We start from the raw sequence: 13026 nt of genomic DNA, 5'->3' as shown, positions 1-13026 counted from the left end.
TATTTTTCTTCGATTTATGTACATAAAATTGCTTTTTATTTTTTGCAATTAACGCGTGTTTTAGTGTAGTAGTTAAATGTCTATATGTAAAGATTATAGCATTAGTTGTTGTGTATGTAAAAACATTTTATTATTCATTCAACCATTATTGATGATAATAATAATTTTAATGATCGGTCTTGGACCGACCATAACGGCTCTCAGCCATGGGAAACGTTTTGTGTATCCTCATAAAGGCAATTAATCACTTTCATTATATCATGCGTGAAGAAATGCGAAAGGAACAAAAAAGTTAGATAGATAGACACAATAGAAACGGGGTGGACACTGACCAAAAGCCAAACCCAGGTAGGTATTATTTTCACTAAAACATTAATTATGATGAAAAAAATTGCATACGAGATGGGTGTATGAATAGAATTTTGCACGGTCAGCTGAAGACACCTGAAGCAAACAAAACAATGGAGATACAATAAGAATGGCACTGTTTACCTACGGGGACCTTTGACTACCCCTTTTTCATGGGGGCCGGGCCCTTTGTGCGCAGAGGACTTAGACAGTGTGAATCAAGGGGTCAGATATTGTTATATAAGCTAATTAAGTTTCCACACATTTTGTCACGGCGAACAACAATGAAGGGACATTTGCATAAGGACTGTGGGGTATTTCTCGAGCGATTTGACGAGAAATTCTAGCGAGATGGGCCATTTCTCAAGTCTAGTAATAATGTTGATGTTACACACTAGTTAATACTCTTAATCAAATATAAAGTAGATCATTATGTTCCACGCTTTATAATATTTATAATAAATAATCTTACTAAAATACAGCTACGAATTTTAGAAAGATCTGCAATATTCGGAATGAAGGAAAATAGCACTACAATAATTTATAAATAACTAAATTTATTATATTTTATAAGCAACCGAAAGACGTTCCAGAATCCAAAACAGAAATTGATCAATACCACATTTCAGTAGTTTAAAAAATGCATAGCAACACACAACTTTTTGCGAGAACTCAAGCGATTCGTATCCCAGCGCTCCTAAAATATAGACGCTGATATACAATAATATGTCCTTGTATAATACAAAGGTATCTTACGAACCTATTTAAAATATAATAACATTTGCTTATTTGCGGATTCCAAATTAAAGATCTAGCTTCAAGAACGTTAAAGTTATATAGAGGACACGAGTAACTGACTGATTGTCAAAATGAAACGCATTCCTCATAACAATGACGAGTCTCTGGAAAGATTTTCCACAGACGTCGTTTATATATAAAGAGAACCTTCACCTCCTCTCAAAATTATTTATGAGATCTTTAGTGGAAGTTTCTATAGCTAATTTCTCGCCCCCTTAACCCTTTATGTGCCAAAGTACTTTGACGTGATATACTACCGTAAGCATCATAAGATTCCGTATCGAGCTCGACGGTTTACCGTTACATTCTAATTAGAATCCACTACTATTTACCTCTCAGCCATACACCGTGGGAGTGTTATCCTGCGCTTCTAAAGAAATACTTACCATTTTATTTTTAATATATAATAATGCTCTTTTCTTATAATAAATATTAATATTTATTTGATTTTAGAAACAACAATAGTAGGAAAACATTTAATAATGACTATAATATTTATATTTATGTAAAATATCGTTAAAATTGTGTGTAAAATTAAAAAAATCAGATGCATAAATAACAAAATTATGGAATGAGTTAGTGGTATTGTAGGCTAATCGAATTTATTTATTTAACAATCCAGGACTGACGCCGATCTCCTAGAAATAAAAGTGGGAGTGGTGTCACATGCAACGAAGAAAGAGATAAAGCATGCTATTTAGTGTAACGGTACTTTATCCAGATGACATGGGAATCTTATGAAGCCTACCGTAATGCCAGCCTTGTGACAGCCCTGGCGACGTTGAAAAATTTTCGCCATTTTATGAATGCTATAGAATGGTAATAATTTTAAACGTTTCTCCATAAGTGACTCTATATAGTCTTGTAATATCATGAATGCGAATTTCTGCGAGAAGCTCGTGGCAATACGGTCTCGACTCAATAGAGCTTCGTACGGCGTCCGTGGCACACAAACGGTTAAGAACCAAAAGCTTCACTAAATGCAAAGAGATGCCGGCGTTTCATGGCGCATTTGCCCTTTTTGCTTCTCGTGCAGCAATATGACGTCGAATATATTATTACATTTCGCATAATTGCCGTGTAAATTTCGCCGTTGCTCGTCTTAACGACGCAAAACCTCTCTAAAACTGTCAAAACGCGAGTTCCGATCTTTAGCGAAGCAACATAATTGGTAGCAAACGTCCACGACGAGCCAATAAATAATAAATTTACGATCGTTCCGATAAAAGCATAAAACAATGTAAAATGTGAGCGTCAAATGCAAAAAAACGGATAATAATCCGTTAACAATTTTGTATTAACGGGGTCTTGCATAATAATAGCTTTTGATATAAAGGGGACCTTCACGAGCCCCTCGTTTATCGGACGTCTTATGGGACCCTGTAATGTATACTGTTATACACCTATTGTTTCGCCACCATCAATCATCGATTCTTTTGTGTTAATGTCTTAATGCCAAAAGCGATAGTTCACGAGATACGTTGCGAAGTTTAAGTACGAGCCTGATTGATCATTAATCGATATGTGTAATAATATCATATATAATAATACATTTTACAAGTATTTTTTAATGAATTTTGCTTGTTGTTACAAAATAAAATATTCTGATAGATTATTAGAGATAAAACAATATTCTCAGTGCCGCACAGTGTACGATTTGACCAATCTAGCTGGACAAAACTCAGAATCAGACGTATAGGATTTTAAATGGTCTCAAATTACAATTTAGAGATGTGGCAGCAAATAAAACACAATTTTGTTAATCCTACTAAATTTATTTGGATTTTAACAAAGTTTTTATGTGAGAAAAAATTTTTATGCTGCTTTTCTTAGGCAGTTTCCGTAACAAATAAATGTAAGGATCAGACGACATTAATAAATATTTAAATAAATCATATTTTGTGCGAACACGAGAAGTTTTTAATGTGTGACCTAATTTGACCTTCCTAATTTCTTTGTTTTTGCCCTTTGAAGCCTCTTCAGACATTTGTTCTATTATTTCTGCTCCGTGTATCAGGATCTTATGCAATGTAGCTGGCATGTTATACCACGGGTATAGGATGATATATAAGTCTCGTGTTTCCAAACAATATTGCTTAAATTTGTCCGGGTCCATTTTATAGCCAGACGCTATGACTGTAAGAATAGTAAATAAATTAAATTTTCTTTGATACTGGTGATACGAGCCGTTGCTTTAAAATTGTGTAAAACGCCCTTGCGGTGTTCCCATCGTTGCTCGTACCAAAATCTGGTTTAACTTTGTCTACTATGAGACTGATTTCTTTGAATTTACCCTTTATTTCATCCTTCTTCTTCTTCAGCATACATTTGCACAGTGAAATTGTTTGCAATAAATAAAGCCAACGCTTCTTCCGGGGTGTAAGACCGTTGTTATTTTTTCACGCTAATTCATCTCCAAGCTTTTTTATAACCAGTAGCTCGTTTTGGTAAAACTGTAGATACTTCCTCCATTAAATAAGCAGCGTCTCATTTTCCACTGGCTCGCACACTTAATTGTGCAGCAAAAAATAGCTGTGCATCGTTATATTTTTCCAATTGAACTTTGCGCTTTTTCGTTTTTGTACAACTATCTTCAAAACGCTTTTTCGGTCTACCAATACTGAAACTTGGTTTCGGTGACTATTCGTGGAACATATAAAACACTAATTCTTAATTTAACCATTTTTCATAGACACTTAAAAATAAGTCTAATCGTACGAAGCCATTTCACACGAATCTTCTCACATTCTTTTTTCAGAAAGGTCCATAAGGGCTTCTCCTGATCTTGTGTAATGAGCAAATCAACAAATCTTGACTTTACAAACATAATAACTTTGTTTAATCTGCCTTTGGAAGGGATAGAACGCCAAAAGTCAAATAATGACTTTCGTGAAATTTGGGCACTTATAATGAAACAAATTAAAAATCTTTAGAATCGCACATAATCGCAAAAAATAATTATGTTCTTAAAAAACTATAATGATGCGAGAATACGTTTAGAGCTTTGTCATGCCTTGACTCAACTTGACTACATACTTTAAGACCATCCAAAGTTAATTTTTTTGTTTTTTTTGTTGTTTTGAAAATGGTATATTTTAAGACAGTATTCCTAAGTATTCACGAATATTTTGGTGGATTAAAATGCAATGATAGATTGATAATTACCTCTAGTTGAAGAATCCATCACTAAAAAGTACTTAAATCACACAAAACACAGTAAACCAAGCACAAACGTCAATGTTCACAGCTGCACTAAGCGGCTAATCGCGGCTACCTAGATCCAAAACGGTAACTTTGCCCATTTTTATTGAAGGGATCGCGACTCAAAAACTGTTTTGGAGTACGTTACCGGTTGTAGGGAACATTCAAGGGTATAGTAATATTAAAAAAAAGCAATATCTGAACATTATAATTTTAGACTTTTGTCCACCTAGATTAGTCAAATCGTATACTGTGTGCCGGTTCAAAAACATTGATTAGATTGATAGTCGCACATTGAGAGTAACCGTGAGAACTCCAAATTGGTCAATGATTGTTAATAAATTTGGTCTGTTCAAATTGAATCTCGTAACGCGTTCATTAAAGGGCCAATAATAATAATCGATGCTCGGCTGGTATTAAAAACAATCCGTATAATTGATGGTTTTGGTCCAGGTGAGAAAAGGCCGGCCCTAACCGCGGGTACTCCGTCTTCGGACAAATTGCCTTATCGTTTCCCTTTTCGCTCCCCGCGCTCGCGGTCCGAGTGGTCTCGCACCCCTGGTTTACGATGACAGGTCACGCGATGTGAACGTCCCGAGGAGTCATCTCTCAGCGTCATCTTCTGCGCCAGGATCGCGTGAACGTCGTGCTTTTAACCAGTACTGATTTTAATTATCATGGCACACTTCACGTTTGATAAAATAATATACATTATTTATAAATATTATATTCCTACTAGGAAGTGTTTCTTTTGAGAATTTCTACAGAATTTTCATTGAGCCTTCTTTGTTAAAAATTTAATTTGTACGAATATTTTTCGCCGGAAACTATATTGGTATTACATATATTGCAACAAACTAAAATGAGCGAGTGAAACGTTTCTCTTGCTGTCTACCGATATCCCTCGACGTCTGTTCCCTTATATTTTTCCCTCCTGGACGAGGGCTATTGTGGTGGTCCGTTCAATTACAGTCTTTTGTCACGTTCATTCTTATAATTACCGTGGTTACGGTGATTTAGTGCGCGAATTTAAAGAAAACCCCTACAATTTTAAAATGTTTTACAACCGTTCCATTTTTTTAAACCGCTTATAAGAAAGGGTGTTTCAACATATACACGCTTTTAATAGACGTCAAAAGTATTTAGCTGGCAAAAAATTGTGTACGATTTTCTCAACTACTCTAATTGGCCTTATCTTTGTTTTGATAATCTAAGAGCTACATTAACAATATTAGTTTATAAATTGAAAAAAAAAGTTTTTTCTCCGAAGCAAGGTTAGTGTTATGCGTCGATCGGCCCACCATACGAAGTTAAGGTCAGTATTTAGCTTATTTATACGGATTTTGGTGACAGTGTAGAATTCTTAAGCACCCTAGCAAAATCCAATGTGTCAATTTTTTGTAAAATGGTGACAAGTTTAAAAACTCAAACACTCGCTACTCAGTAGGTTTAAATTTTAACGAAAAGATTGCTTTTTATGAAACGTTTAGAAGACTAAGCTTCATATAAATAAAATATAGAAAAAAAATAGTTTTTTGCTTCAAAACAAGCGATGTATCAGATCGATCGGACCCCCATACGAGCCATTTTGAGACTTGCAGAAGAGTTAACGCTCTTAATTGCTTGGTTTTGAAGATTTAGAACTCAATTTTTAGTATCGTATAGAACTATTAAGCCCCCCCCTATACAGTCTGTATGAAAAAATAATATATATATTTTTTTTGCAAAATGGCGGCCAATGCAAAATGTCGTGAGCAAAAAGTGTTTAGAAGCTTAATCTGCATTAAAAAAATATAAATAATTTTTTTTTTTCTTAAAAACAAGTTTTATGGTAAATTGACCGGGGCCTAGTTAGTCGATTGCAAAGTATTTTATATTTACTTTAAATAAATTACATTTACACAATACTATTTATAAAATTATCGACGATCTTAGATCATTTTTAGCAAAATTTAAGGAAAAAATTGATTGTACCATCAATAACATAAATATTTTTTTTAGTTTCGGTTTCTTTATTGGATCTTAAACCCTTAAAGAAACATATTTTGCTTATTGTAAATACAAGTCAGTTTATATAAATATTTTTTAATAACATTTATATTTTTCTGTTATAGACTATTAACTCTTTAAATCCTGAGTTCATAAGTAATTTTTAACTAAGTAAGAATATTTAACTAAAAAATCAATTTCGACTATTTCGAATATTTTTTTTAATGACTTAGTTTTTTTATATAATTGCACACACCTTATGCAATTCAAAAAAATAAATTCAGAAATACGATAAAAAATTTTTAGTGCATGTAATCGGTTAAAACAAATGTTAAAAAATCTTAGAATGGTACACATCATAACAGTTTTCAGATCTAAACCCAATTTAACCCTTTAGCGCGCAAATTAGTTATTTTGGAAAAAAGGGTTAAAAAATTACTTTTTAGAACTTTTATTATATATAAAAAGTAATTTTAATAAAAAAAATTAAAAAAAAAATTTTTTTTTTGGAAATTTCGAAAATTTTGTCGGTTGATATATCGACCTTTGACCACTTAGGGTGATATTTTAAAAATATATTTATTAAATAATGAACGATCAAATATTGGCACACAAATATAATTTATTGTTTGAAATATATTACATATACACATATAAAGAAATATTATTAAAAAATAAGAGTTTTGTAATGTTTTATTTTGAATTTTGATTTTATCGTGTTTTGGTCTATAGCAACAACTTAATTTCATATGGTCGATATATCAACGAAAGAGCTTCCTCGACGACATATTCTGATGCTAAGGAAGATTTTATTATGAATGGGTATTGAATTATAGACCGTTATGTCGTCGGTCGATATATCGACCGTTTTCGCCCTTTGCGCGCTAAAGGGTTAAAATGATAAATGGGACACCTAGCATAATTTACATTAGTTCACCGTTTTCTTGCGTCATTTGGTGAATCAAAAGAATTCTCCCAGATTTTTCTTTGCAGGCCGATATACCGGCCCGTAAGATAATTATGATAGATATTGTCCAACCGTTCAGGTTTCAGACGAGCGTCACTTTTTCAGGCCGATGGGTTTCAAATTATGGCAATAATTAAGTATGACACTAAGCTATTTAAGTGAATAAAAATTAATTATATTTTTTGATAAAATATAGGTAATAAAAATACATTAACAAAAAATGCATATGCTAAAATATACTTTCCACAACTACAATAACTTATAATTGATAAATTATTCAAATATTTAAACATATTTTTTACAAAAATACGTATAAAAAATATTTCTTTAATTGTTTTAAATTTTCCTGCTGCCGAATGGACTAAAAATATTAGCATAATAAATTTAAATTTACTTGTATTGATTTTAAAATGATAAAATTATTTATTAACAGCCATTAGGAATGTCAACAGCTGCACAATATTAACTCAGGAAAGTGAGGGATTTCTGGAATTTCGAATTTTGCCATTTTGTTTGTCGGATATTAGTTGCTATCACCATGTGTTATAAATAACATTAAGATAAGAAGATAAGCTTAGCAAAATAAAAAGTATAATATAACTATAATTTTGCTGAATTTTGCTGATGCGATACATTGGTAATAAAATCACTACCTGCGTTGCTAAGACGCAAAAGGCAAAAGTTAGTCAGATTTAAATTTTTCTATTATTTGAAAATTTCAAAATATGAACGAATAGTTCGAGAAATGAATAGTTATAAAACGGTCGAATAAATTCGGAATATGAATGTTAGTGATGATATTTCACCTTTTACTGCTTTCAAAATATATTTCATGTGCTTATTATTATAGTTCATATTTAACTGTACTTATTATAGTTAATTACCAATTAATTAAGACTGAAGTAATTTTAAAGTGTGCTATTTATTGCACTGTATTATTTTCATAAAAAGCTCACAACTTAACTTTCAATTAGATTAAAATAAAAAATGCATAATAATTCAATATATTAAAAATAGCTCTTATTGGATAGAAAATCTTTTTGCACTATATTTATTCCATAGCACAACATCGTTAATTGCTTGAAGATGTATCGGCGTTAAAGACATATTCACAAGTATTCTAAAATATACGAAAGAGTACAATAGAATCGATAAAAGTTGAAAGTAAGATGTTTGCGATAAGTGGATCAAGATAATATGAACAAGCGTCAAAGATTTAATTAAGAATTTCAAAGAAAGAACTATGTTCCTCAAATTAAATTAGCTCGTAACGAGCTTCCATTGGAAGTACCAAATTTATCAACAATCACCGACCAATTTGGGATTGAACCGAGAGATCCGAGAAATGGTAGTTCTCACGGTTTGTGGTTGGCACACATCTGTACATATTGTCAATTAGCGCGGAACTACAGGTACAACAGGTACACGTGAACGAGCCGGTAATAAACAAAACTACTGTTTCTGCACTGACAAAACGACACGTGAAACTGCATACAACCGACTACGTGGGAGACGGTCGAGCAGACAATAGAAGTTGCGGAATATTCGCAATGCAAAAATGCACCGCAAAGTGCATGATGCACATTTCTCATGCAAAAGTGAGTGAAGTGGTATCGTAACACGGTGATTTACGATACGATGCGAAATGTCACAGAGACGGTCGTTAAAAGTCCGTAAAAGATAGTAATTTATTTTGGTACAATTATTTGTCTTCGCTGCAATTTCGCATTCAATTAACTTCTATATGCTTTAAAACATAACCAGGTTCTTCAAATTAGCCATGATAATAATTTAATCCATAAATAATGCTCGTAGCGGATGAATCATAATCAGAATGTGCGCGGTCTATTATGATCTAACCTCACCTCGGAAACAGGATTAGAATATATGCATCTTGCGTTCATCGTATGAGATGAAACACACAGCATCATCCCTGGCAAGTACGTGCCCGGCATCAGAATGCGCAATTGCAACCGCAACTGGTGTAGCAATCTTCATATTGTTACATGTCGGAATTCTAGTGTTGTGTGAAAATAAATAACATCAACACTTTCCACGTGTACGTAAGTATACTTGTATATAGACTTGAATAAAGGATTTAATACTCGCAGCTCGTACGAATAAGGAAATATAAATAATTCACCATATGATGCATAAGAAGCAGAAACTGGGTTATATACTTAAAATATATAGATTCACGAAACAATGCTTATAAAAAAATCTTAGGGAACAGATAAAGTTAACTTAATCGATAGTTAAGTTCAACGATTATTTCTCATCAAAAAATCGCATAAATTAATCGCAACAATTAACCGACACATAAAAGTGACAACGGCGCCCATTAATATTCATTTTTTCTAAAACTAACCCGTTGCATTCTTAACACGTGAAGTCATCATCTTGTTGAGATGTAGTATAATAAAAAAAAATATCACACGAGCTCGTACGTGCGATATTAGAAAAATGTTCTTCGAGGAGAATCCGGCTGAGAAAACTAAATGAATTATTAATTATGTATGAAGTAAATTTGCATAAAATGGCGTAAATGTGTAAAAAAAATTGCGAACAAGAAAATTAAAAACAATTTGTTACGTTTACGCGCGTATCATTATCGTTTTAAGAACAATGCATAAAATTTGCATTGCGGAATGTGTTAAAATCACATGGTAAATTTTTACCAGAATGCAAAAGTATGCTAGAGAAAATATACTGGATAGCTGACATAGAAAGTGCGTTGCTTCTACTTTATACAATGGTTCCGAAGGAAGACACGCTCACATTCTTATTTATTTATTTAAGATGATATCACGTGGATATATTGCCAATTAACCCGCCTGTATCCAATAGCGAAAGCCGATGCAGTGGTCTCCAAGTTTTTTGTAACAATATTTGTTTGTATTTGCATCTAAAACGTAATTTTGATGTGGTTAAAACCGTAATTATAAGATTTATAAATAAAAATGTTTACTACCCCTGTCATGAGAGAATACGATACGTTTCTGTGAAGAATGTGGATACCGCATGTATGTTTATGATTTGATTTAGCAGGTAAATGCATAATCAAAACGTCAGAACCGTTATACGAGAGATGAGATTTGCAACTTTTATTTTTAACAAGTACATAATATTTCAAAGCTTATTTTAATTTACGCGTATGGAAAATAAATAATAAGAAAACACAAATTTAGTGCATATTTATTTTAAGCAAACTTTCATCTAGTATATATTTTTTTATATAATTAATAATAACGATTAAAGAATATATATATATATTTAAAATAATACAAATATGAATCAATGTATAAAAAATCCTTAAGGCAAAAGCCGCAAGAATTCTATAAAAGTGAGTAAAAACAGTTTTTATTTTAATTCTTATAATATTTTGATATATGTATATTATAATATAGATTTCTTTAAACGAAAATACTAATTTTATTATATTTTTAAATACAATTTAAAAAAATAGATCTTAAATCATTTTTACTTCCATTTTTAAACTTTTATCGTGTTCTCAAATGTTGTTGAGTCTCACATAAATGACAAAAAAAATGAAGTAAAAATTTTATTTTAATCTAATTTATATTTTTTTAAATTTTCTTTTTTTTTACTTCTTTATTATCACTGCATATTTTTTTAAATTTTGAATAAGCGCCACTTTTACTTAACTGAAAAATTTATAAGATCTAATTTAGGAATAAGTTTCATGACGATATCATTAAAACCACAACAGTTATTGTATCATAAAAAATTCATATGAGCAAAAAGTATAAAAAAATGATCATAGGTATTTAATTTTCTATTTCATTATAATTTCAAGGTTAAATTTATACGTTATATGCAAATTTTAAAATAAAAATGGCAAATGAAACTGAATTAGTCGCTATAATGACAAAATCTAATTTAAGAATAAATTAATCGACAATACATTAAAACAACAGCAGTTATCGTGCCCTCAAAAATCCACAAAAATGAGCAAAAAAAAAAGATTTATTTTACCAAAGTTAGGATTTTTTAGTAATAACCATTTAAACAAGATTGTGAAACAGACTATATGATAATAGCAGATCTCGTGTCCTCAAATTTTGCTATATCCCATACTTTCAGTTATTTTAACTGATATGTTTTTCTAAAAATGAGTTATAATATCAACTATACTGATTTTTTCAATCTGTAAAAATGCGCTTTTCTACTATATACTGTGTTAAACAAAGTTAAACTATTAATATTTGTCACTGTATATTCACAAAAAATATTAAAATGTATGTACTTATCATTTAACAGAATACTTAAATAAAAATACAGATATAATTGAAGTCTGCAAATAGTACAAAAAAAATTTATTGACTCAATAACCGATTTATTGAAAAATATGGTATTTACAAGATCCAATGCTAACCATAAATTAAAATATAAAATCTAAGCAATTAGGAAATGTATATATGATATATACATTTAGAAGAAAATTATTCATACAGTACAACCAACTATTTATGAGCATTGTAAATAAATTTTACAATCAACTAATCACGATTTATATTTTTTTTAAATGTTTAAATCCACTTTTAAGTCAAAAATCAAATGTTTTATCACTACATAGCGAACTATGTGCTTTAAAAGTATTTCGTAGATGTATAAATTACAATAAAATCAAAAATAATCTTGGTAAAGCAACATATAACAGAACAGACTTGTGATTTACAAGTAAGGCACTAGCGAGTATTAAGGGTTATCTTTATTATTAAATTTCGTTCTTTAGCCTTTTATAATTAGTATTTAACCATCAATCTTGGCGGCAGCATCATTAGGCCACAGATTGATGTACAGATGGAATTCGTAAGACAACAAGGCGTTCACAATGAAGCCGTTTTGTCCCGGCCGACACACAAAGGATCGCAATCGTTAAATTTATTGCCGAATAAATCAACGTAACGTAATAACAACTATTGGAGAGACGTTAAAAATTCATGATGATGACTCACCTTCTCTCCTCATTCCCATCTTGAGGCACTTCTTCAGCCTGCAGTACTGGCACTGGTTCCGGTGGTGTTGGTCTATGGGGCAATTTCTGCTGCCCCTACATGAATAAGTTAGATTTCTTCGGACGGACCGTTTGAAGAAGGACTTGCACCCTGAAAATTTAATAAATAAATTATATTTAGAGTAAGAAAATACTATTTAAATCGATTTAATTGTATTGTTTATAGCACTGAATAATAAAGGTTACACAAAGGAGCTTTCACAAGCATATTTTATAAAAATATTATTTTACTGTTTTAAAGCTAGAAAACCAGTTAAAATCCAATGACAAAGAACAACGTAATATCCATATGGAATCACTGCAATAACAACCAATGTTGAAACTAACCATATGAGGTAAACACATTGAAAATTAATAATCTAAAATTTATTAAACTTAGTTATACACTGTAAATGAAGCAACATACAAAAGGTAATAAAATGACAACATCTAAAATAGACAAACCTACATCATAAGATTGTGCAAATTTAATACATTTCGCCTATAAAATCCCTCATGACTAAAATTAAGAAGACTAAATTCACCTTTATAAATAATCTTAAACTGCTTTCATGTATTTTGAGGAAATGTGAGAAAATGATATTGAATAATTAAATTTAAAAAAATCAATTATTTATCAACTATTAAATGCTTCACAATCAGTGTCAATATAAAAATTGCGGTGTTAAAATTTAAAGTTATTTAA

The 13026-nt window shown here is 31.1% G+C and overlaps 1 protein-coding gene across 6 annotated transcripts in view; it reads right to left on the bottom strand.

Annotated features, from left to right (window-relative positions):
• The window catches only part of svp (COUP transcription factor 2), a 135163-nt gene that overhangs the window by 94975 nt on the left and 27162 nt on the right, over window positions 1–13026 (bottom strand). For all 6 annotated transcript variants that reach the window (XR_015810210.1, XM_088188592.1, XM_088188590.1 and 3 more), the window contains exon 2: window positions 12283–12432. Coding sequence is in view for 5 of the 6 variants with exons in the window: in XM_088188590.1 (XP_088044716.1) it covers window positions 12283–12432 (150 nt within the window). In the remaining variant the exon portion in view is untranslated. The remainder of the gene's footprint in view (window positions 1–12282; window positions 12433–13026) is intronic.

This window comes from Plectrocnemia conspersa, unplaced genomic scaffold (genome assembly GCF_051122295.1).
Source record: "Plectrocnemia conspersa isolate PC_06_02 unplaced genomic scaffold, ASM5112229v1 ptg000007l, whole genome shotgun sequence".
NCBI lineage: Eukaryota > Metazoa > Arthropoda > Insecta > Trichoptera > Polycentropodidae > Plectrocnemia > Plectrocnemia conspersa.
Note: the sequence above shows the minus strand (reverse complement) of the source record. Positions and strands in the feature narration are given on the sequence as shown.